Source organism: Daphnia pulex, chromosome 3 (assembly GCF_021134715.1).
Source record: "Daphnia pulex isolate KAP4 chromosome 3, ASM2113471v1".
In the NCBI taxonomy this organism is placed as follows: Eukaryota; Metazoa; Arthropoda; class Branchiopoda; order Diplostraca; family Daphniidae; genus Daphnia; species Daphnia pulex.
This window is the reverse complement of record NC_060019.1, coordinates 12,248,345-12,271,266: the sequence shown is the minus strand read 5'-3', so window position 1 is coordinate 12,271,266 and position 22,922 is coordinate 12,248,345. Positions and strand designations below refer to the sequence as shown.

General features: G+C 42.4%; 5 protein-coding genes across 15 annotated transcripts; 3 read left to right on the top strand and 2 right to left on the bottom strand.

Moving 5' to 3' along the window:
• Positions 1–246: 246 nt before the first annotated feature.
• Positions 247–11,676, top strand: LOC124191352 (bumetanide-sensitive sodium-(potassium)-chloride cotransporter-like). The gene is made up of 15 exons (XM_046584531.1): positions 247–417; positions 501–702; positions 7,898–8,392; positions 8,470–8,584; positions 8,669–8,808; positions 8,877–9,318; positions 9,384–9,641; positions 9,703–9,914; positions 9,980–10,221; positions 10,280–10,467; positions 10,556–10,670; positions 10,726–10,950; positions 11,011–11,171; positions 11,240–11,351; positions 11,421–11,676. Exons 1-15 carry the CDS (start codon positions 347–349, stop codon positions 11,554–11,556), a joined length of 3,114 nt encoding a protein of 1,037 aa, XP_046440487.1. The 5' UTR covers positions 247–346; the 3' UTR covers positions 11,557–11,676.
• Positions 960–7,884, bottom strand: LOC124191350. Of its 7 annotated transcripts, XR_006873385.1 has the most exons (5): positions 7,355–7,884; positions 1,415–7,291; positions 1,280–1,355; positions 1,123–1,205; positions 960–1,059 (listed from the first exon to the last, which is right to left on the bottom strand). XR_006873385.1 is itself a non-coding variant. In XM_046584530.1 (4 exons), the coding sequence occupies exon 4, from the start codon at positions 7,104–7,106 to the stop codon at positions 1,641–1,643; it is 5,466 nt and encodes a 1,821-aa protein (XP_046440486.1). In that variant the 5' UTR covers positions 7,107–7,291; positions 7,355–7,437; positions 7,512–7,587; positions 7,647–7,884; the 3' UTR covers positions 960–1,640. The 7 variants fall into 7 exon arrangements, 1 of the variants encoding a protein (XP_046440486.1); XR_006873389.1 differs by having other exon boundaries at positions 1,123–7,291; positions 7,355–7,437; positions 7,512–7,884; XR_006873387.1 differs by having other exon boundaries at positions 1,123–7,291; positions 7,355–7,587; positions 7,647–7,884.
• Positions 11,677–13,023: 1,347 nt separating the features above from the next.
• LOC124190235 (TIMELESS-interacting protein-like) lies at positions 13,024–14,168 on the top strand. Its single transcript, XM_046582817.1, has 4 exons — positions 13,024–13,223; positions 13,288–13,360; positions 13,435–13,633; positions 13,703–14,168. The coding sequence occupies exons 1-4, from the start codon at positions 13,109–13,111 to the stop codon at positions 14,102–14,104; spliced, it is 789 nt and encodes a 262-aa protein (XP_046438773.1). The 5' UTR covers positions 13,024–13,108; the 3' UTR covers positions 14,105–14,168.
• Positions 14,169–16,145: 1,977 nt separating this feature from the next.
• Positions 16,146–20,398, bottom strand: LOC124190237 (14-3-3 protein zeta). Of its 5 annotated transcripts, none has more exons than XM_046582819.1 (5): positions 20,144–20,398; positions 19,068–19,384; positions 18,377–18,500; positions 17,626–17,789; positions 16,146–17,027 (listed from the first exon to the last, which is right to left on the bottom strand). In XM_046582819.1, exons 2-5 carry the CDS (start codon positions 19,365–19,367, stop codon positions 16,872–16,874), a joined length of 744 nt encoding a protein of 247 aa, XP_046438775.1. In that variant the 5' UTR covers positions 19,368–19,384; positions 20,144–20,398; the 3' UTR covers positions 16,146–16,871. The 5 variants fall into 5 exon arrangements, with proteins under 5 accessions (XP_046438775.1, XP_046438774.1, XP_046438776.1 ...); XM_046582818.1 differs by lacking the exon at positions 17,626–17,789 and adding an exon at positions 17,279–17,442 and having other exon boundaries at positions 20,144–20,296; XM_046582820.1 differs by lacking the exon at positions 20,144–20,398 and adding an exon at positions 19,796–19,960.
• An 829-nt stretch (positions 20,399–21,227) lies between these two features.
• Positions 21,228–22,917, top strand: LOC124190234 (mRNA turnover protein 4 homolog). The gene is made up of 6 exons (XM_046582816.1): positions 21,228–21,388; positions 21,449–21,611; positions 21,673–21,822; positions 21,908–22,059; positions 22,145–22,221; positions 22,561–22,917. Exons 1-6 carry the CDS (start codon positions 21,361–21,363, stop codon positions 22,711–22,713), a joined length of 723 nt encoding a protein of 240 aa, XP_046438772.1. The 5' UTR covers positions 21,228–21,360; the 3' UTR covers positions 22,714–22,917.
• The last annotated feature ends 5 nt before the right edge of the window (positions 22,918–22,922 follow it).

Below are 22,922 nucleotides of genomic sequence, written 5' to 3'. Positions count from 1 at the left end.
TACCCAACAAATAAAGGTGTTTTTATTTATTTTGTCGGCGTTTTCAAAATTGTGCAATATGGTTGGATTTATAATGATCTGAAAACTTTTCAGACCAACAGGATACATTTTTCATTATTTATTTTTTATCGAATATTTCTGTTATGGTCAAAAAAGATAATCAACTTTATCACCGCCCTCGTGACAATGCGTTATGTGCTTTATGCATGGCATGTGACCACTACGCATATATAAGGCGGAAATGTCTTAAAATTCGTAAACAGTCCTTAATATCTAATACTAATCGAAGAGTACATACTCTACAATATACTTAGATTGAATTCGTCATTTCATTTACACCTTCACAATGTATGAACAGGACTCATCATCTTTGTCATCTGGTGGAAAAGAGGGAGGCCTTCAGGATCACTCTTCTGGGTATGTTATCTTGGTAACTGTATTGTTTCTAACGGGAAAAATTTTAAAAGAGAATGATTCTATTTTGTACATCACTTATTTAGTCGATTCTCTGAGCAACTTAATCCAAGCAAGCTTGGCGAGAAAGCTCACTTGCGTGACAGCTTCCGGATGACCCTGAGCTTGAAAGACCATTTAAATAAAGAAACTTTACCTTCTCCAGACAATTACCATCCTCATCTTCTAACCATTGGATCCCGAGCAACCCTCGACGAGCTACATCTTGGCGAGGTTGATGACCAAAAAGTGAGTAATAAAATGAAAATTATTTCGTCTGAATCCATTACGGTTAAGCTATTAGCATGACAGTTAAGATTAGAATACTGTCAAATAAATTGGTAAATCCAAAAGGCGCGTAGGGAAGTTAGTGTCAATCTTTATCACGGAGTCTATGTATGCATATTCGTGTACTGTCTGGACATATTAGAGTACATCCGGGTGCATCGTTACTAAATATTCAAGCAAACAAAGTTCTCTACTAGTCTTCCTTATCGTTTGGTAGCTCGGTGGTAGGAAGTGGACTGTATTTCACTTCAAAACACGTCAAAGTGTGTGTGTAAGGCACACTGTGTCAAAACAACAATTCAAAAGCTATCACCAATCCTATACGATACAAATACAATTAAGATAATGACACAAATCACATGAACAACACTTTACGAATACCTGGAAGTGACCAGGCTTGGGTGAGTCAATACTCAATCCTGCAACGCAGGCCTTTTCAACTCAATGGGGAAGACAAATAGTGTCTAAACATACAAATTCAATTAGGTCAAGCCAGGGATAAAACATAATGTAACCAACAATCTAAAACGTGTCTCACCAATTCCACATGTGCTTCTCATGCACCTCAATTCAAGTCTACAGACAGGCAACATGAAATTCCGGGCAATCCTTATCTTTAAAATTAACAAAATATAAAAGGGGAATTCAACAAACAATTAAAACATTAAGTTACCCTTTAAAAGCCACGGAAAAGCACAAAGATTCACATCAAAGAAGAGTAAAAGTCAAGACGCAATATGTCAACTGACAGCTACAGACGATTACTAAACGGCCGTAATTTCAGGCCTAAAACTCAATGACTACAGGCCTGCCCTCTATGCAACAATTAGAGGGCCAACGGCCTAAAACAATAAAAGCGGTCTGTAACGCCATCTGGACATGCAATAAAATTAATACAATCAAATCGCGGCTCCATTCTCCCCCGAGCCGGATTCTGTCGCCTCCGTCGCTGGATCCGGCGAGTAAGCTTCTAGCAGAGCCAGCTGATTTGTCCCACGTCGCAGGATTCCGGTGGAGAATTCCACATCTGCTGCTCGGACTAATCCGTCGGCACCGGGGTAGACCTTGACGATTTTGCCGGTTCTCCAACGCCCGCGTGGAGCATTCTTCCAATCATCCAAAATGAAATCACCGACGGCAAAGTTCCGCGCGGGTGTTCTCCATTTCTTCCGGCTGGTCATCGACTGCAGGAAAGATCCGCGCCACACGTCCCAGAAGAAATTAGTTATTCTCTGGACGTATCCATAATGATCACGCGGAAGGGCCTTGTTAAAATCTCCGGCCGGTAAATCAGCTACAGGGGCTCGATTAAGGAAATCGTTTGGGGTTAACGCACGAAAGTCGTCTGGGTCGGAGCTGCAATAAGTCAAAGGCCGAGAGTTTAACAATCCGGAAACTTCAAAAAGAAGAGTGCGCAGAACTTCGTCACTGGGTGTACGCAATACACTCTTCTCTTGATCCAACGCGGCGTAGAAAGCGTTTTTCACTGATCGCACTAATGACTCATGTGAGCCTCCAAAATGTGGCGTTTGCGCTGGTTGGAAAAACCATTCGATCCGGAGCGCTTTCAACTCCGTGGTCAACACACTGTCATCTTTCAGCCGATCCAACTCCACACGTAATAAACGTTCAGCGCCAGTCAAGTTCGTGCCATTGTCCGAGAACATATGCGCCGGCTTTCTATACACTGATATAAAACGTCGGAGCACCATTAAAAAATCACTGGCGGAGAGGGAAATTGCAATGTCTACATAAACTGCTCTGGTCACCATGCACGTGAAAAGTACGCCCCATCTCTTTGCTGTTCCACGACCGTGTGTCACGTCTATTGGTCCGAAATAGTCCACCGACGTGTAGGTGAAAGGAGGATGACCGGCGCCCAAGCGAGCTCGATGGACGTCGGCCATCATTTGCAGAGCTGCTTTCGGACGAAATCGACGGCACGGCACACATTCATTGCGGACACGTTTAACCAATTCTCGTCCGCCCGTCACCCAAAAATGTTGTCGAACGTGAGATAATACAAAATCCGTGCCAAGGTGATGCATGCTGTCGTGAAACGCTCGGATGATCATACGAGAAAGCGGATGTTTTCCGGACAGTAATGGAGGGTGCATGACATCGTAGGGCAACTTGGCCCGGCTTAACCGACCTCCAAGTCGCAATACTCCAGATTCGTCCAGAAAAGGTGTAAGCGGCAGCAACGGCGAGGTCGAGCGGAGCGGCTTCGTCTGCTGCAATCTTTTCAGCTCTTCAGAATACACTTCTCGTTGACTCTGTTTCACGAGATTCAGAAATTCTCCTTCCAACCGGATTAGGGCCGGAATATCTTGGGCTGAGATCTTGACGTCTTTCCAATTGAACACGGTCGGCGGCTCCACGGCTGTGGAATTCAGATGGACGTGGACAGACCGGAGTTCTTCCTTTGCGGCCATCCATGGCAAGTCCTTTGGCCAGGCCGGCTCCTCTTCATAAAGGAAAGGCGGACCATCTAACCACCAACTTGGGATTTCTTCTTCTTCCATCTGCGATCGGGTAGCAGCGTCGGCCGGATTTAAACGTCCAGGAACGAAGCGCCATTCGTGAGGCTCAGTGAGGGTTTGAATTTCACCGATCCGGTGGCTGACATAAACTTGGTAGTGGGAGGACACGGCCCGGACCCAATTCCGGACCGTGCTGCTGTCGGTCCAGAAGTATCGGCAATCCATTTTTCTTTTCAGGGCCGTTTGGACAAACTTAGCCAGACGGGCACCCATGAGCCCAGCGTTGAGCTCTAGTTTACAAACGGAAACTGTTTTTAAAGGAGCGAGCTTCGTCGCTGTCTTGATGTGCCGGACCAGCACTCGGCCATCCTGATAAACCACACGGGTGTAGCAGGACGCGGCACACGCCTCTTCCGACGCGTCCGCGAAAGTGTGCAATTCGGTCCGGACTATTTCTTCCGCCTTTGGGAAGAGACAGCGGGGCAGCTCGATCTCCTTCAAACGTCCGATCTTCTGGAAATACTCTTCCCACCACTCCTTTTCGTCACCAACCACTGGATCCTCCCACTGAAGTCCTTTCACGCCCAATTCTCGCAATTTAATCTTGGCTTTAACAGTCATCGGGGCGGCCGTGCCCAAGGGGTCGAACAAACCAGCCACTTGGGCAAGTAACCCCACTCTGGTGTAGTTCACACGGGACACTTTCACTCGGAATCCCAGATGATCAGTAGAAGGATTCCACACAATTCCAAGGATCAACTCTGGGTCATCACTAATGCTGCGCACTTGGGTCTTGACAGTGGTCCCATTATCCGAATCCGGCTGGACTGCTGATAAAAGCTGGCTGCTATTGGACACCCAGTGCCCCAGGTGGAAATCGCCGTCTGCTAGGACCTTATTTACACCGGTGGCTCTCCTTACGGCATCCTCGAGTCTGCTAGTCGAGGCCAGGTAATCGTCGACGTAGATGTCTTCTCGCACGTCATCGGCCGCCTCCTTCATTTCCGGTCCAGCATCGTCTGCTGCGCGCCAAGTGGTTCGTATGGCGACGTAGGGCGAGCACGTTACACCGAAAGTCACTCTGGTCATCTCACATGTCGATATGGTTCCATCCACTTCGGGCCATAGGAATCGGTGGTACGGACGGTCAGCATCTTTCAAACGAATCCGGCTAAACATTGCGCCAATATCGGCTGACCAGCCAATCTCTCCTTCCCGGAAACGGATCAACACGGCCGGCAGGGGGTTCTGCAGCGCCGGACCACTGGTGACAAAGTCATTTAAACATTTGCCGTTCGACTTTGCAGCAGCATCGAATACGAGACGTAACTCAGGCTGCCCAGCCTTCTTTGGCACTCCAAAGTGCGGGAGAAAATACTTCGTCGGGCTCTGCTGGATTTCTTCCGGCGTGAGCCGTCTGGCGTAGCCTTCGCTAAAGTTTTTCTCCATGGCTGCACGGTAGTAGGTCTCGTAGTCTCCTGATTCGCGGGCAAATTTATTCCGCATACTCTTCATTCTTGATTCCGCCGTGCGGCGGCTATCGGGAATCTCAGGAGGAATGTCGTCAATCCAAAGCACCGGGGCTGCATATCCTACGTCCAGCTTTTCAGTCTCCGCTTCCAATTTGGTCACCGCCCTCCGATGTTCAGCCGTCATGCATTCCGATTGGAATTCGGTGCCAAATGACTCCGTATCACAAAACCGTCGGACCTGTTCGGCGAGTTGAAGAGTGGAATCAGCTGAGGTCTGCACATGATGAATCCGGACAATATCGGGTCCACCACTGGTCGCTACCGCTCCTTGCAGTGTCCATCCCAGTCTAGTCTTGGAAGCGGTCGGCTCGTCATCTTTTCCGAATCGAGATTCACTCGCTGTGATGAGTGCGGCATGGTCCAAGCCAATCAATATGTCGACACGTCCACCACAGTCTCGAAGCGGCGGCAAGTCTTCCATGTGGCTCCATCGTCCGCGTAGTTTCTCCCACTCCATGACCGGTACTGGTTTGGTGATGGAGGGGATAGTAGATCCCTGGATCGACACTGTCTCTCCCGCCGACGTCTTTAACTGCAACTCCAGGTACTCTGAATTTACATGGACGGAGGATTCTTCACCGACGCCACCTACAAATAAGGTCTGCCGCTGGCCAGTAAGCCGGAGTCGACGCGTCAGCCCCTCGCGAATGAGAGTTGAATCGCTTCCATCATCCATCAAAATGTTCACAGGCACCATCTCCCCGTCGGCGTCGAGCGCGTCCAGGCGGAGCATCTTGAAAGCAATTTGTCGTCGGTCGGAACGTAGAGTGTGAGGCCGGGCATTTCTTTCTACCGGACCATTCTCCTTGTGGAGAAGTTTATGATGTGACAGCTTACATCCGTCGATGCCACACTCCTTCTTGAGTGTGCAATTCATGAAGCCATGCCGGACGCCGAAGCAGCCATAACACAATCCTCGACGTTGTGTAAAGGTCAGTCTATCACTGATGGGAAGGTCCTTGAAAAAGGTACAGTCTTCAAGGCGGTGCGATCCTTCACATTTAAAGCAGTGTGGTTCAGTCGGTTTCTTCTCTTTCTGCTCAGTCGAGCCATGATTCTTCTGGGAGCTTGATGCTCCATGATAAGTGCGTGCACTTCTTCTCTGCTGCTGTGGTTGCTGGAATCTATTTGGCACCTGGGATGATTGTGGGCGGTCGTTCCTATTTCCTCCGTTCGCCGGCCGTTGCTGGTCATCCGCAATTGCATAAGCATTCTGATAGTCCGTTGCTCTAGCCGTCAACCAGCGGCCAAAATCGTTGATGTTCCGATTATCGATTTCGCCTCCCCGTCCATTGTTCCAGGCCAAACGATCGGTAAGCTGCAGCTTGAGGGACAGTCTCTCGATGATGTCAACGTGGCCCGTCTCACCAATCACCGACAGGTTGAAGAGATGAGTTCGCACACGTTCAGAAAAGCGTTTGAAAGACTGCGGGTCATTACGCGGCGCCTCCATCCGATCCAATTCCCGCAGATGGGCCGCTCGAATCACCTTCCGACTCCCGCACGTGCTCTTCAATCGCTGTAGAACCTCCTTGTATCCAGCTTCCCCTCCTCCATGGCCATGTACGATGTCAGCTAGGTCGCCCTTCAAATAATTTTTCAATATGGCCAGCTTCTCGCTCGGAGTCTTGCTCGTGATGTGGACCAGCGCGAACCACATACTTATCCAAGAGAACCAATCAAGTGCACGGCCCGTATAAGCTTCCAGCTGAACGTTGACCGAAGATTTGGCTCCCTTCTCACGAACAATCGGTCTCTCCTTTCCGGCTAGATACGTATCAATCCAAGCATCAGGGGCTTCCGCTGGATAAAATTCAATCTTCTTGGTCGGCTTGGCTCCGACTTGCGACGCGGAGTCGGATGGGTTCAACTCCGATCCGTCTGTAGGCAAAACATCTCCTCCTAGATCAATGATGGCCTGTTCAGCAGCTGCGACTTGCTCTCGGAGATCTCGTAGACGCTGATATGCGGTCTCCAATTCCTGTCGACGTGCAATCTGGTCTGGGGTCTCGATGACGACTGATGGAGCATCGTCTTGACGTTGGAGCAGATAATTTTCCACTAAAGCTGAGCAGCTGTCGATGGTTTGGGCATACAGCAGATGTTGATTATTTTGTTGGGTCAAGACGTCGTTCTCGTCTACCAACTCGATAATACGATCGTGAATCGTTTCCAATTCGCCCAAAAGGACTCTTCCGTCAGCTAAAAGCTTCTCAGCATCACGACGAGATAATCCAGCTGTCACGATGTGGTTGATGCGAGTGTGACAGCCAGTGATGCGGGAACGGACAACCTTTTGTCGTCCTTTGCAGACATCCAATGTCCATGTTGATACTGGAGGGTTGGCCATTTTCAATCAAGGCTTCGAATCAAGGTCAGTCTAAGGTCAATTCAATGTTGATTCAAAGCTCCGGTTCGAAGGACCAGATGGTAGCTCGGTGGTAGGAAGTGGACTGTATTTCACTTCAAAACACGTCAAAGTGTGTGTGTAAGGCACACTGTGTCAAAACAACAATTCAAAAGCTATCACCAATCCTATACGATACAAATACAATTAAGATAATGACACAAATCACATGAACAACACTTTACGAATACCTGGAAGTGACCAGGCTTGGGTGAGTCAATACTCAATCCTGCAACGCAGGCCTTTTCAACTCAATGGGGAAGACAAATAGTGTCTAAACATACAAATTCAATTAGGTCAAGCCAGGGATAAAACATAATGTAACCAACAATCTAAAACGTGTCTCACCAATTCCACATGTGCTTCTCATGCACCTCAATTCAAGTCTACAGACAGGCAACATGAAATTCCGGGCAATCCTTATCTTTAAAATTAACAAAATATAAAAGGGGAATTCAACAAACAATTAAAACATTAAGTTACCCTTTAAAAGCCACGGAAAAGCACAAAGATTCACATCAAAGAAGAGTAAAAGTCAAGACGCAATATGTCAACTGACAGCTACAGACGATTACTAAACGGCCGTAATTTCAGGCCTAAAACTCAATGACTACAGGCCTGCCCTCTATGCAACAATTAGAGGGCCAACGGCCTAAAACAATAAAAGCGGTCTGTAACGCCATCTGGACATGCAATAAAATTAATACAATCAAATCGCGGCTCCATCGTTACAGGATGAAAACTCTGAAGTGGAAATCGTTGCTGCTGGTTTCAAATTTGGTTGGATTCAAGGAGTTTTAATCCGATGCTTACTCAATATTTGGGGCGTTATGCTTTTCCTTCGCCTGTCTTGGGTAGTGGGTCAAGCTGGAATTCTCCAAGCTATTTTGATTGTCCTGCTAGCCACAACTGTTACCATTATTACAGCATTATCAATGTCAGCCATCAGCACAAACGGCCAGATTAAAGGAGGAGGAACATATTATATGATTTCCCGCTCCCTTGGTCCGGAATTTGGAGGGGCCATTGGAGTCATCTTCGCGCTTGCTAATTCAATGGGAATCGCGCTTCACACTGTTGGCTTTTGTGAAGCGCTCAGTGATATGCTCGAAGAATATTTCGAAGTTCAGATCATTGATGGAGGTCTCAACGATATTCGAATCATTGGTTCTATCACACTTGTTGCATTAGGCGCAATAGTTGCCATCGGAATGGAATGGGAAGCCAAGGTAAGTGGTCCAAATTAAATATGTACGCCTAATTTTAAAAATCTTTTATACCGACATTTGAATGTTTTTCCTTGAAGGCTCAATTACTGTTCATGGGTATCTTGATCATTGCGTTGGCCAATTTTATTGTGGGAAGTGGATTGGGACCTACTTCAGTGGACGAATTATCTAAAGGCTTCGTCGGCTACAATCGTAAGAGATCTCTATATAAAAATCTCGATAATGTTTAACATTATTATTTACCAAACTGAATTTGTCATATGTGTATTCTTCTAGTTGAGATTTTATCCACTAACTTTCAACCCGATTATCGCGTCTCAAACGGATTGCAGCAGAGCTTCTTTACCGTATTTGCCATCTTTTTCCCAGCCGCAACTGGCATTTTGGCTGGCGCTAACATCTCGGGTGATTTAAAGGTGATTCATTCTTTATTCGCATCACAATTTTTTTTCAGAAACTTAACACTAGTACACAACAAGTATAGAATCCTTCAGAAGCTATTCCCAAAGGCACCATTTTGGCTATCATTACCACATCATTCTCGTACATCTTGTTCGCCGTTATTGCGGGAGCGACTGTACTCCGTGATGCTACCGGAGACCCAGCTAATTACACAGTCAACGGAACTGTAAGCGACTACATGAAAATCTGTGAAAATGAAACCTGCGAATGGGGATTGCAAAACAGTTACCAAGTGATGACGCTAGTTTCAGCTTTCGGGCCACTCAATTACGCCGGATGCTTCGCCGCAACTCTTAGTTCGGCCCTTGCCTGCTTCGTCTCTGCTCCCAAGATCTTTCAAGCTTTATGCAACGATAACATTTTTCCTTACATACATTTCTTCGGCAAAGGTTACGGCAAAAATCAAGAGCCTCTACGAGCTTACGCCCTAGCCTTCACAATCGCCTTGGCCTGTGTTCTTATAGGTAAGTAATCGTCAAACATTTTGGCTACAAGTTTTCTCTTTCTCACCTTTAGTTTTATCGTGCAGCTGATTTAAACACCATCGCTCCCTTGATTACCAACTGCTACTTGGCGTCTTACAGTTTGGTTAACTTATCTACTTTTCACGTCGACCTGTTCAAACCCGTCGGATGGCGTCCCACCTTTCGTTATTACAACAAATGGCTAAGCCTTTTAGGTTTCGGTCTTTCCGTTGCTGCCATGTTCTTGTGCAGCTGGCCCACGGCTCTTGTGACATCCGCCTTGGTTTTTACATTCTTTTTCATAGTCAAGTATCGCAAACCAGGTAATATTGACTAACCTCTTTTGATTGCTGATTATTTAGTGATTATTGTAATATTTTTCAGATGTCAACTGGGGTTCATCGACGCAGGTGCAGGTTTACAAATCGGCACTTAGCAGTGTCCAGCAGTTCAGTACCATTGACGAACACATTAAAACATATACGCCACAAATTCTTGTCATGACCGGATTGCCATACATGCGGCCATCTCTTGTTGATTTTGCTTACCTTTTCTGTAAGAATAATTCGTTAATGATTTGTGGTGACATCGTCAAGGTATATGGACCGTTATTATCTGTTGAAACCTATACATCAATTAAAATTTTTGTCTGGTCTTGTAGGAGCGACGGAGTCACAAACAACGTACCGAACGGACGCAAAAATCCTTGCACTGGCTACGAGCTCACAAAACAAAATCCTTTTATTCGCTAATGGATAATATCTCATTTTCCAATGGAGTCGGAACCCTGTTGCAGGCCACTGGAATTGGCAAAATGAAACCCAACATTCTTCTACTTGGCTACCAAAGCGAATGGAAAACCAGCCGAAATAGTGAAATTGACGAATATTTTACGGCAATTAAGTGAGTTATTTTCTATTTTAAAATAATTCTTTCATTGATAAATTTGCAATGAGTGTAGCACCGCATTGGAGATGCATATCGCAGTAACGATTCTGCGCGTCCAGGAAGGGCTTGATTACACTGGAATTATCAGAGATTTTGACATAAACGATCTCTTCAAGGACAAACAAAACAATGAAGGAATTGACAACCCAACATTCGCAAATTCACGGGAAAGTGCCGATATTGAAACTTTCCCTACGATTGGTATGCACTACTTATTACCTTTACATCTTATTCTCTCTGATTACCAGTCATTTAAAAATATTAAAAAAAAAAAACATGACCTTTTTAGCTACTGCCGAGAGCGTTGGATGCGGGGAAATCAAAGGAGAAGCCAAATCCCCGTCATCAACGGAAAGCGCTGGTGATAAGAAGAAACGGCTGAAGAAATCGCGAATAGTTTTTAAGTATTATGATATTTTCCTTTTTCGATTAACGTCACTGAACCTTCAATATTCAAAGGGATCTACAAGGCAACAAATTGCCTCAGGAAGTGCAGAACAACATTTGCCGCTTCCGTATGAAACAGAAGCGCGGCACCATCGACGTTTGGTGGCTATACGATGACGGTGGACTCTCCATGCTATTGCCGTACATATTGACGACGCGATCCAATTGGGCCAATTCCAAATTGCGCGTTTTCTGTCTGGCCGACGAAAATGAAGAACAACTGACCAAACAGAAAAGGTACAATCCTTAAAATCCAATTAATTTTGACATCATCACGATTAATATTTCGCTATACAGTATGAGACTTTTGTTGGAGAAATTTCGCATCCCCGTTTCGGATGTGGTCGTGATTCATGATATAACCCATTCACCCTCCAAACAAACCAAAACCTGGTTCGACAACCTCACGAACGAATTTGTACGCAAAGATGACGATCCAAGCAATTCGGATTCCCATGGTGAGTTAAGCTATACTGTTGAAGCTGCAATCGAATGGCCAATTTCTTTAAACAACGTAATAATTTAGTTCCACTGATCTTGGAGTCCGAACTGTTGGCCCAGAAGAACAAAACATTTAACTTCATGAGACTCAGAGAGTTACTGTTGCAATATTCTTCCGATGCAAACCTCGTAGTTATGTAAGTATATAATACTATGTCTTAATTTTTTTTGAAGACCAATAAAAATCAAATAAATTTTCTTATTAGGACACTGCCAATATCACAGAAAGGAATCGTCAGTGGTCCGCTTTACATGTGCTGGTTGGAAACACTGACTGCCGGCATGCCACCATTTCTCCTAGTCCGCGGTAACCACACATCTGTCCTCACTTTCCATTCTTAACACCTCAACATCCAAACAAAATGTGTTTTGAATATTAAAAACAGCAAACAATATTTATCTTCCCAAAATCATTCTTTGTCAATGGGCACATCAGAATTCAAATGAATTATTTACTTGTCATTTGCTTGTTATTTGAACTAACCCACGATACACATATGTAAATTTAATAAGCAAATTGTAGGGAATGGCAAAACCCAAACTTGCGTAACGAACAGGATTATTTAGTAAAATTCGTTCGACAGAACTGTGTGTGACCATTTATATTCAGCATATTTGTAGCAAGCTTGACTTGAAGTATGGCAACAGTGCCATACTAAAGAAAGAAAAAGGAGGGTGTGGGTGAAGCCTATGAGGTTCCAAACGCGCTTAAACTATTCAGATCTTTTTTTGCTCTAGCATAGCAAGCATGGCTAAGCATAGTAAGTCAAAGCGTTCTCGTAAGTCGAGTTCGAGTTCAAGTTCCGACTCTGACTCATCTTCGAGTTCCGCATCATCATCTAAATCTTTTTCAAGCACCTTTTCAGACATTATTAAATTAAAGTCGAAAAGGTTTGAAGTTAGCAAACGTAAGTCGTCGGTCCTCGCCAATTGGATTGTGAAGGGCATAGGTGAGAAGAACCTTAAGGCGGCTAGAGAGGCGTACAGGCCTGACGTCAAACGTGACAAAAAGGCTAGTATCAGTGCCTCTGAGCTGTTCACGAACCCAAAATTGGACGAGACTTTTTACGCGGCCCTTAAATCTACAAAGAATTCCAATGCATCGATGCCCAACATTGATCAGCTGGAAAAAGTGTACCGGAAACAGACGGACGTCGTCCTGGACATGGCCAAACCTCTTCTTTTTCTCCTTGAGAGGAAAAGTAAGAGAAGCGACAAGGACACCAAAGCATTAAAGACGCTGTCACTTCTCTGGGCCCATCTTTTCCGTGAGATTACCCACTCCAGACGTCTCAACATCCTCACCCAGACTCACCCAAACCACATCGGCTTACTTTCCCGTGCAGCAGAGAAGCTCCCTGTTGGCGGCGAGGATCTTTTTGGAACAGAGTTTTTTGTCACTACGTTTTATTGAAACCGCCGCAAATATAATATCGATAAGTGATCTGACGTTATGTTTCAATAAAGCAAAGCGGATAGGAAGGGGGGCCACAACAGTAAACGCATCCAGCAACGATAGGAAGATGGCTTTGAATTCGTTACAAATGGGTCTTTGACGAAAAGCTTCATATCTCGTCCATTTAATTAAAACTCAAACGCATTTTGAATTTTTAAATGAATAGCTGTCAAAATAGCTGTATTTTTAAGAAATCAAGCGTCTTTTTTTCAAGAATCAAGTTTCAAAAGAATTGAAATTTCAAAATGGTTTATTTCGTTTCCCGCGAGAATTTGGGTTTGCGTCATGCCACGATCGGATCGATTAATAATAAATCGATTTCATCAGAAACCGCACACAACCCCGCAGTTTACTACATCCATCCCGCATTCTCTCAACCCCAAACTTTATCCACTCCACTCCACTCCCGGCCCAAACGAATAACAATTTGAATTTAACATGAGTGATCAAGAAGTTGATGATATATTTGGAGAATACGAAAAAACCTCATACAGTGCCGAAGAAAATGATTCAAACTCAAAGAATGGGGAAGTAGATGCTGATAAAGGAAAACGTAAGTGTAATTAGTCTTATGAAAAATAAGTTCCAATCTAAAGCCTACATTATTTTCATTATAGGGGACAAAAAGTCAGAAACAACCAAAACACGTAAATTAGTAAGGAGTCAGCAGTTAAAGCTTGATCCAAACAGGTATTACACCTTTATTAATTCACTTTATTTTATTACTTTTTATATTACAATCAACATTTTTATTGGAATAACAGAGTATGTGGTCCAAGAGGAATCACAGCTGTCATACAGAATTTTAAAAATGTAAAATTGCAAGGGAAAGGTCATGAGAAATCAGATCTTGAAACGGTTCTCTCTCAAATGGAACACTGGGCTCATCGATTGTTTCCTAAACTACCATTTGATGATTGCATTGAAAGTGTTGCAAAACTTGGGAATAACAAATCTGTGCAGGTATTATTAATCTAATTTGTCTGTATTTGGTTGAACCTACATTAATTGATGTTATGACATGTATGATAGGTCTATATGAAACGATTTCGAATGGGAATGTTAGATACTGAACAAGAAATCGAGGAAACTTTGGAAAACACAGATGCACAATTTGACAACATTACTGAAAGAGGAACAGATGTGTTTAGTACTGTGATGTCGCGACCTTCGCAGTCTCTGACTCATATATCTGAAGATCAACAGAGTAGAATGGCTGAAAACAAAAGAAAAGCTGAAGAAAAACGGAAATCAAGATTGATGCTTAATACTTCCAATTTAAATGATACTTGTTCAAATGAGAGCTTTACCTCTAAAATATTGCCAGAGTTAAATGCTACAGTGGATACTGTGATATCTGAAACTACAGCTGAAACTAATGAAAACAACTCTGAAATTTTGGATATTGACATGTTTCTTGAAAATTTGCCTTAGCAGTTTGATCCCACTTTCTCTTCTCAATTGTACTTTGAAATAAAAATGTGAAGTTTGTGGAAAACTTTGTTGAATGTTCAGTTTCTTCATAAGTGAATTATTAAATAATTTACCAAGATCCCTAGAGCAACAAGATTCGTCTAATCTTATAAAAACGTAAGCAACGAAATTTCTCACGAAGAGGGGAATCGATTCTTGTATAGTTAGTACAATCACTCTAGGCCAAAATAGGGATTAACGTCAAAGTGAAATAATTGTTTTAAATGAGTAGTAATTCCGTAAAAACTAAATAAGAAATATTTCTTGATAGAATTTTCCATTTTATTGAAAATAGGGAAACAAAGAAAAAATGTAAATAAAACATGAGAGATACAGCCGAGCTTTGGACCCTATAGACCTTCTTTCCTTTTTTCAGTTCTTTGGTTATCGACCTACTCTTCCAAGTTCCAACTAGGCTGCTGGCTGCCGATCGCTATTTTCCCTTTCAAAATCGCTTCAAAAACACTTTTCCGTCTTTATCCCCCCAAAATTTATCGATACCCCGCCCTGTCCTTTTTTGCCGCTACGTTTTATTGAAACCGTCGCAAATAATATCGATATCTGATCTGACGTTCTGACGTTATGTTTCAATAAAAAAAACCGGATACAGGAAGGGAAACCACAACAGTAAACGCATCCAGCAGGCAGCAACGATGCGTTGATGGCTTTGAAATCGTTCCAAATGGGCCTTTGACGAAAAGCATATCTCTTCCATTTATAAAAATATTCTTCTAGATACTGGCAGAACGAGTGCTAACCTATATTAATTCGTCATTTGCTCTGCTTAGGTTGAATTACTCATAATCGGATCTTCGTTGGATTTATTTTCTTTGCCGGTAGTAGCCTACGTGCATCTTCGTCAAATGATATCCTTTTTAACTTCATTTGAATAGTACCTTGTGTTCAAATACGAATTCTCATAATCCATTTTCTTCTCACTCGCACTTCTTAGTGTGAAGGTATCACTTAACGACAGGCTGTCTTGTAATTATGTGTTCTTTAGCGTAAAGAATTTGTATTTTATTTTTACGATAATTACGAAAATGTTTATGAATAAGGACATAGACATTTGAGTACGTAGGAACGAAAAGCATTGAGTTACTTATCTAGTTATCTTTGAACTCATGACACACTCAAACGGATATTTCGACATGTGTACGTGTTCATTCGTACATTTTCAATAGCTGTTAGCTGATAACAATAGATTAAATTTTCGGCCGTCTATGTTGGTCACACGGTCTGGTCTAACACTAACCGTTAGTACATGAGAAGTGATGACTACCCAGGATAGAAAACCTTCAAATCATTAATTGTGGGAATTACGATTTCATATTTCTAGCGGTCCGGACTCCAAAGACAGACGTAGTTGTTGCTTAAATAAAGACATTTTTCAACTTAAAATACATGATCGAATTCATGACTTATTATTAATTACACCCGTGGTGTTAGTGGCATATAATGTAACTGTCTTTCCTTTGTGGAGTAGTAATGAGTAATTCCGTTGTAAGTTTCTATAAGGGATTTTGATTTTTTGAATAAAATTCCTCGAGTATTTTTCTTTTAAGTTTTGCTATGTTCTGTTTTACATTACAATGTAGCAAGATGTGTAACAATATTAGAAGAAAACCCCATATCAAATTTTAATTACGGAAAACTAGCTGACTGGATGGATGTAGCCAAAAAGGGTTTCGTCATCAAACACCAATTAAACCCAACGAAATTTACTGATCATAGATGAGACATGTGAACATAGGTGTTTCCCGTTTTATGGCGATAGTTTTTCTGCAGACGTTAAAAATTTTCAGATCATTACAAATGAATTGAATATGAAACAAAAGCGAAAAACAAATATAGTGAAAGGGGGAAAATTCTTCTCATTAACTCTTTTGCGTGTTTCGAAATGTCGTAACCCTAACAGATGAAAGTGGTGCATTGAAATGTCGGCAATCACAAGTGTTGTGATGAAAGCTCAACCGATACCTCCAATTATTTGGCCTTCGACTATTATCGGAAGGAGCGATTTAATACGCGCCTTTCATTATTTTTTTTTCAAAGACGTGATTACACATACACTTTGCAAAAGGAAAAGGATTGGAAGAAGACAGATAAAGGTAAGTTGAGTGAGTCTGTTACTTGATTGAGGGGCGTGGGGAGATACTGGGAATACCTTTCTTTTTTTTTCGTTTACAAAAAATGGAACACTGAAAAAATAAAAAAAAAATGGGAAGAAAGTTCAACAGAAAGTGTGCATATCAACAAAATTACAACACACAAGTCGCACAGCGGCACAAGATGTGATCTCTGCAGTAAGTTGAATAAGAGGGAGGGAAAATTGGTATTGATGTAGGATGAAACTCTTCCAAAGTCCTTCTGACTACGACACACTCTCGCAATTACAGACGAATCGGAGGAGAGTGGGCATGAGAGTTGGGGAGGAACCAAACTGAAAACCCAAAAGAATTTGTTTGCATGGACTTGTCCGCCACGGGACGCAGACTTGTTCGGTTGGGATGCTCTTTGCAGACACTCCTCGTCTTGTGTATGTGTTTTTGATTCAAATGACCGAATAATAATAATTAACTGTAAAAGTAGCGGAAAATGTAGTAGCGCAAGCAGAAGAATTTGATGTGGGTAGATGAAAGAGGGGGAGAGGGAAAAAAATGTAGACCAAGAAAAGGATTTCTAGATAAAGATTATAGAAACAGGCGGGGTAAGGATTTTTCGTCTCTTAATTGTTCTCAGCCTCGGGCTGTTCATCACCATCTCCCTGAGCATCGGATGTCCACAGGGTTAAGTTGTCGCGAAGCAGCTGCATGATCAATGTAGAGTCTTTGTAGGAGTCTTCATTCAAAGTATCCAGCTCAGCTATGGCGTCATCGAAAGCCTAATGGGAGAGAGAAATCGAATTAATGTTGCTGCATTGCTGTCAAAACGTGCAGTAAAAAAAGAATCAGAAAGAAACACGATCTACTGAAAACCAATGGCAAACGGGGATTTCAAAAAGTGGGTTGGGATAATTGGGGGAACAGGCGGCGAACGACTCGATAGTAGATGATCTTTTTGTAGTTGCTGACGAGGACCATGCACATAACTTGACGGTAAGGAGGGAAGAGTTTTTGGCTTCAACTTGCAAACCTGCTTGGCCAGATGACAAGCCCGATCGGGCGAGTTTAGGATCTCGTAGTAGAACACGGAAAAGTTCAGGGCCAAACCCAACCGGATTGGATGGGTTGGTTGCATCTTGGAGCGCGCCACTTCAAAAGCTTCTTGGTAGGAACGCTGCGAGTCGTCCACTACGCCTTTGAGGAGGGATGGAGGGATTTTGGTAACGCATTGATGACGGAAAGGAAAGCGACAAATAATCACGGGTTCAGGTGGAAAAGAAAACAAAGGATCGGGAACACAAAACAAAGGAGAACGGGGAGAAAAAAAAAAGAAAACAAAAAAGAAAAAATTAGTAAGCGAGTCTTATACAAACGGACCTGTTTGGCGAGTTGGCAGGCTTTCTCAGGTGAATTCAGGATCTCATAATAGAAGACCGAGAAGTTGAGAGCCAAACCCAGCCGGATTGGGTGCGTCGGCTGCATTTTGGCCTTGCTGATTTCGAACGCATCTTGGTAAGCCTTTTGAGAATCGTCGACAACGGCTACAAGTATTCAATAAACAAATTGAATTTTCAAAAAATTTGATTACAACCCCTCGAGGAATCAACGTAACCCACTGCGTAGTCCCCCTCCACCCATTTCAAACTTTCACGTCGTCTTTCACAGATGGCTCTGCCTGTTCGGATTGCACAGTTCGATAAAGCCTTTGCTAGCTAACATCTCCCAAGATGCACGACAAATTTAAACCGCTTACGGGAGCCGGCGTCCCAATTCGTGATGGCAAGAAGCCAAGCCGCGTATAGCAATCACGGAAGTTCGTGCAACTAGCCAATGCCAAACTTGACATTTGTTAATTGACAAGTAACCAATCGGTATTTCCGATATCGAACTATTCCAAATATGAGTCAACGTTGCAAGTTTCAACTAATCTGTGTGCGCAATCCGAACGGCAGAGTTGTAACCACAATTTCCGACTGCAATTGAAAATAATTAAACAAAAGTGAAACCATCCACGCTAACCCAAGTATCGATTTCATTTGCGATCGCCTATGCACGCATTAGGTAATCGTCGGTATGCCAGCGTCCTCACTGAATGGCCCATCCCAAATTGGCACGCAACAATCCTTACCGTTTCTGGTATCTCCGGTCGCGACTTCGGCCAAATATCGGTAATAATCTCCTTTCATCTTCAGATAGAAGACTTTGGATTCAGGGTTGCTGGCTTTAGGGATCAGGAATTTGTCGAGCAGACCCTACAGAAGAGTAAAAAAAAAAATTCATTAGCTTATGTCATATCTCGGTTGATAATTGGATCGAAGACTAGTTGATTAAACGTACTGGGCTAAAGGACAATAAAATAGAAAGCATCAACTAGGAATAAGAAAATGGGTTGCTAGGTAACACCCCTGCATAAGGTCGAGCCAAAAAATAAAGCCCGAGAAAAAAAGAAAATGGTGGGAAAAGGGAGAGTTGATAGATCGACCCAAGAAGTACAAAACTGGGAAGATCAATACATACACAGAAGGGGGAGGTGACTGCACTACTTCCTATGTGCGCAGGTTTCTGCCATTACGACTACATAGGAAATGATGCGTCGACCAGGTTTGCTTAACCCTAGACACATCAACACATGGCCATCTTTGAGCAAGACCTTGAAGCTATGACAATGATGCCAACCGTCTAGACTTATGCAACCTTCAGCGACCAAGATGAATACATGTAATCGGAAAGTTTCGAAAGTCGACTGATCATGTACGAAGACCAAAGTTCCATTTGAACATGTTATACAAATAAGAGATTGAAGGATTAATTTTATTTACCAAGACATCGTAGCAGATCTCGCGAAGTTCCTTCTCGACCTTTTCTCTGTATTCTTTGGCCATTTGCTGCTTTCGCTCGGATCCCTCAGTTTTTTGTTCAATGGACGAAATGACACGCCAAGAACTCCGCCGGGCACCCACAACATTCTTGTAGGCCACAGACAACAGGTTCCGTTCCTCGTTGGACAGCTCGACGCCCGTCTCTGTTACCGATTTCATGGCCGCCGCCATATCATCGTAACGCTCGGCCTGTTCGGCCAACTTGGCTCGCTGTACTAATTCTTCCTTGTCCATGCTCATTTTCTGTTAATATATATCTGTTGGAAACACGTAGAGAAAAAGATGAAATTAATATACACATAGATATAATTACAGACACCAGATATGCAGGTGCAGAACCCACTGCTACGTAGTACGAATCTTTCGATTTAAATTGAAAACTAAATGAATGACGGATGGAACTACTGAAAAACGCAAAACAGCGGCCACCATTGGACCAGTCACCACACCCTCCCTGACCTTAAGCATGAATCACGCGGGAGCGTCAGAACCCACCCTCCGTTTGAGAGAGGCCTCGTGTGCTGAGACACACACACACCAAAAGCTAAAATATTAGCATTAATCAAGTTTACTATGGCCTTGAAAAGACGAAGCCACACCGACACTTTTACTTCCTACCTACTGTCAGCAGGCAGGACACAGATGTTGAAAAACTAGAAATAAAATACCTCGGTTGAATTGGCGAACAATGGGAATCTTTACAATTAGCCACACGCGACTTCTTTACAAAAGAGAAAATGGCTGCACATAAAGACACACCAGTACAGACTTTTGAAGGAAAGGAATGTGGGATGGGTTGGTGCGAGCTGTCGCGTAGGGAGCAAAGATGGCGCCTCTCACTAGCTGCACTAGAGAACATTCTACTCTAGACGCCCTGTTCCTCACCGGCTACAGCTTCACGCTGCCCAACCGAATTTCCATTACATTTATTCGCAAAAAGAACAATCTCACGATTTCTCACTTTAATCCTTGCCGTCCTTGCTTACATTTACCATATTCAAGTTTCTCAAACTTACGTGAGTGGGTGCCGAAGTGTAGCGGAAAATGCCTCGCTGGCTGAGCTTTACCAACTGAGAACTGTCTTTGGCGAATGCAAGTCGTCCTTTCCTTCCCACTAGTTTAAATCGATATGCGATGTAATCGATTCTTTGTTAATCGAGTCTTTATTAATCGATATACGCGCGTCGGCAACACAATCGACGATCGAATTCTTGGATGAAGTCGCCAAGTATGAAAGACTGGACACTGAAATGCTGTCGGAGCTAGCGCCATCTGCGACAACAGGAAAACTTGCAAAGAATTCTCTTAAGATATTTTTAGACTCAAATTGCCCAAGATCTTACCACACAGCTACGGTGAAACAAGTTTCATAACTTTTAAATATTTATATTTGTACGGTACACTTTATACGAATTATACTTTCTATTCGATTAAATATCGGAATAAAGGGGGCGCTGACGGTTGAGTCTCTGAACAGTCTTTTTATCTCCAAAAGAACCTTACTCTGTGCCAGAATAGTAAATGGGAGGGAAAAAAATAGAATGTTCTCGAGCTTCAGTATGTCCCTGTGGCCAAATGAACATTTTCGAAATAAAAACATGGACAATTGATGAAAGATACTTGTTTCCAATGAAACTTTATAGTTTAGATCTAGAAAAACTACCCAATAGTCCCAAACGCTCAGCGATTGAGTGATAATTATTTTGGTTGCTATGTCTTTGCCAGGTCCTTGCTCGCTCATCACTCGTCGCATTGAAGAACAACAAACGAGTCATAAGAATACCGGTCTCAAATACTACTTTTACCTTTGAATAAAAGAAATAAACACATAGGGCTTCGAGCTCAGTTTCTTTGAAATTCAATAAATTTAGGCCTACAGCTGCAAAGATAATGATTAATGAATCATAGATTTCAGATAAGTAAAATGCTTGGAGCGAGAGTCACTTGAGTAATTTGAATGTTGACATGAATGTGAATGTATAATATTAAAATAATCCTACTGTTATCGTACTTAATGTTTCAAATGCAATTTACAGAATAATGTAAAATCTGGGAAAATAAGAAAATATCGTTAATTTTTATACATTTAAAAATAATCGGCAACTTTGTAGTTGTTTGCAGACGACTCACAGTCTCAAAGTCTTTCTTTAGGATAGTAAACGAAACACGTGGTTTTTCCAAACTTGAAGTCGAGACGCTATTTCCGCTAATTTAAACCTAAACAACATTTAAAATGCCTAAAACTAAGCGATTCCAAAAAAGTAAGTTTCTCTGTTTGTTTAACTTTTGTAAAAACTGAATTTAATGTTTTTATTTTTCAGTTTCATTGACACAAACTAAGAAGAAGGGTCTTGGTGGAAAACAGCAATTGGTTGAGGACATTAGATCTTGTGTTGAGAAATATTCTTACTTGTATCTCTTTTCAGTTCAAAATATGAGGAGTAACAAACTGAAATCTATTCGTAATGAGTGGAAAGACAGCAGGTAAACTTGGTTTTATGATGAATCATGAAATGTCAATTATAATTTGCTTGGTCGGATTCAGGTTCTTCCTCGGTAAAAACAGAGTGATTGCTATTGCATTAGGTAGAACTAAAGAGTCTGAAAGCAGAGAGAACCTTCATGAAGTCTCTAAAAGACTTAAAGGGCAGTGTGGAATTGTCTTCACAGATAAACCAAAATCTGAAGTCATCAGGTAACCATATTGTCATTGGATAGTTTAGTTTAATGTTTTCATACACACAAGGAATTAGAAATAAATTGTGGTTATATTCATGTAGATACTTCCAAAAGCATGTAGAATCAGATTATGCCAGGTCTGGTAATGTTGCTACCGAAACTGTCACACTCCAACCCGGTCCTTTAGAGCAGTTCCCTTTCAACATGGAGCCATACCTGAGACAACTAGGTCTCCCCACATCTCTTCAAAGAGGTATTTACACATCACAAATTTAAAATTAAAAAAAATTCCAGATTATCATCTAATGATGTGCATATCTCTTCTGTTTGTTGACAAGGTGTTGTGACATTGCTGAAAGAACACACAGTTTGCAAAGAGGGAAGCATTCTTACTCCTGAAGAAGCCAGACTTTTGGTAAATTATATTTATTTTCTCCTTTGTTTGTGAAAAGTCATGTCTAGAGTGCTTTATGTATAGTAATGCACCCGTCCGTTAATAGTTCTTAAAGACGAAGAGCGTGAGTTCATTAAATTTGATGTAATTTAGTAAGAAATTGTTTTAAGGACCACTCGGATAAATGGAGTAGGGAGAGTGGTCGTTTATTTAATAACCAACCTCGCGTGCGCTTCAAAGCTCTAACAGAAGCACAGCAGCTACATGCAGGGCATATTGCGTCATATAATTAAGATTTCGATTTTTTACGGCGAAGTACCTCATTTATGTTTCTTTTTTTTTTAAATTCTACTTTTAAAGAAACTGCTTTGCAAACACATGGCGGAATTCAGAGTGACCATTGAAGCCGTTTGGGAAAAAGAAGATGGCGCTTTCGAAGATATCGGAAACGGACGTATGTTGGAGAAAGAAGATGACGCAAACGAATCTGCCGACGATGAGAATATGGAATGAATTTTCCCATAACATTTTTTTTTTCTGAATGATAAACTGTATTGGTGTATCAACGAGGGACATAGTCGTTATACAAGTGACTAATGTTTACCTATGGTCATCCCTATGTACATCGTCTTGTCCTTGAATAAGAAAAAGAAACAAGATGCTCTTACATTTCAGACGAATGAAATGTACACGACAAAATTACACGGTTTCATTTCAGTCAC

Excerpts from the sequence above, each read along its gene's own strand:
- LOC124191352 (XM_046584531.1), top strand. The coding sequence starts at position 347 with ATGTATGAACAGGACTCATCATCTTTGTCATCTGGTGGAAAAGAGGGA. Across the intron at positions 10,951-11,010 it reads CAACTGACCAAACAGAAAAG|TATGAGACTTTTGTTGGAGA; the intron begins GTACAATCCTTA and ends TTCGCTATACAG. Across the intron at positions 11,352-11,420 it reads GATGCAAACCTCGTAGTTAT|GACACTGCCAATATCACAGA; the intron begins GTAAGTATATAA and ends TTTTCTTATTAG.
- LOC124191350 (XM_046584530.1), bottom strand. The coding sequence starts at position 7,106 with ATGGCCAACCCTCCAGTATCAACATGGACATTGGATGTCTGCAAAGGA.
- LOC124190235 (XM_046582817.1), top strand. The coding sequence starts at position 13,109 with ATGAGTGATCAAGAAGTTGATGATATATTTGGAGAATACGAAAAAACC. Across the intron at positions 13,361-13,434 it reads TTAAAGCTTGATCCAAACAG|AGTATGTGGTCCAAGAGGAA; the intron begins GTATTACACCTT and ends TTGGAATAACAG. Across the intron at positions 13,634-13,702 it reads GGAATAACAAATCTGTGCAG|GTCTATATGAAACGATTTCG; the intron begins GTATTATTAATC and ends CATGTATGATAG.
- LOC124190237 (XM_046582819.1), bottom strand. The coding sequence starts at position 19,367 with ATGAGCATGGACAAGGAAGAATTAGTACAGCGAGCCAAGTTGGCCGAA. Across the intron at positions 17,790-18,376 it reads GACCGGAGATACCAGAAACG|CCGTTGTCGACGATTCTCAA; the intron begins GTAAGGATTGTT and ends GAATACTTGTAG. Across the intron at positions 17,028-17,625 it reads CCTGCCAACTCGCCAAACAG|GCTTTCGATGACGCCATAGC; the intron begins GTCCGTTTGTAT and ends CTCTCCCATTAG.
- LOC124190234 (XM_046582816.1), top strand. The coding sequence starts at position 21,361 with ATGCCTAAAACTAAGCGATTCCAAAAAA. Across the intron at positions 21,823-21,907 it reads CCAAAATCTGAAGTCATCAG|ATACTTCCAAAAGCATGTAG; the intron begins GTAACCATATTG and ends ATATTCATGTAG. Across the intron at positions 22,222-22,560 it reads CTGAAGAAGCCAGACTTTTG|AAACTGCTTTGCAAACACAT; the intron begins GTAAATTATATT and ends CTACTTTTAAAG.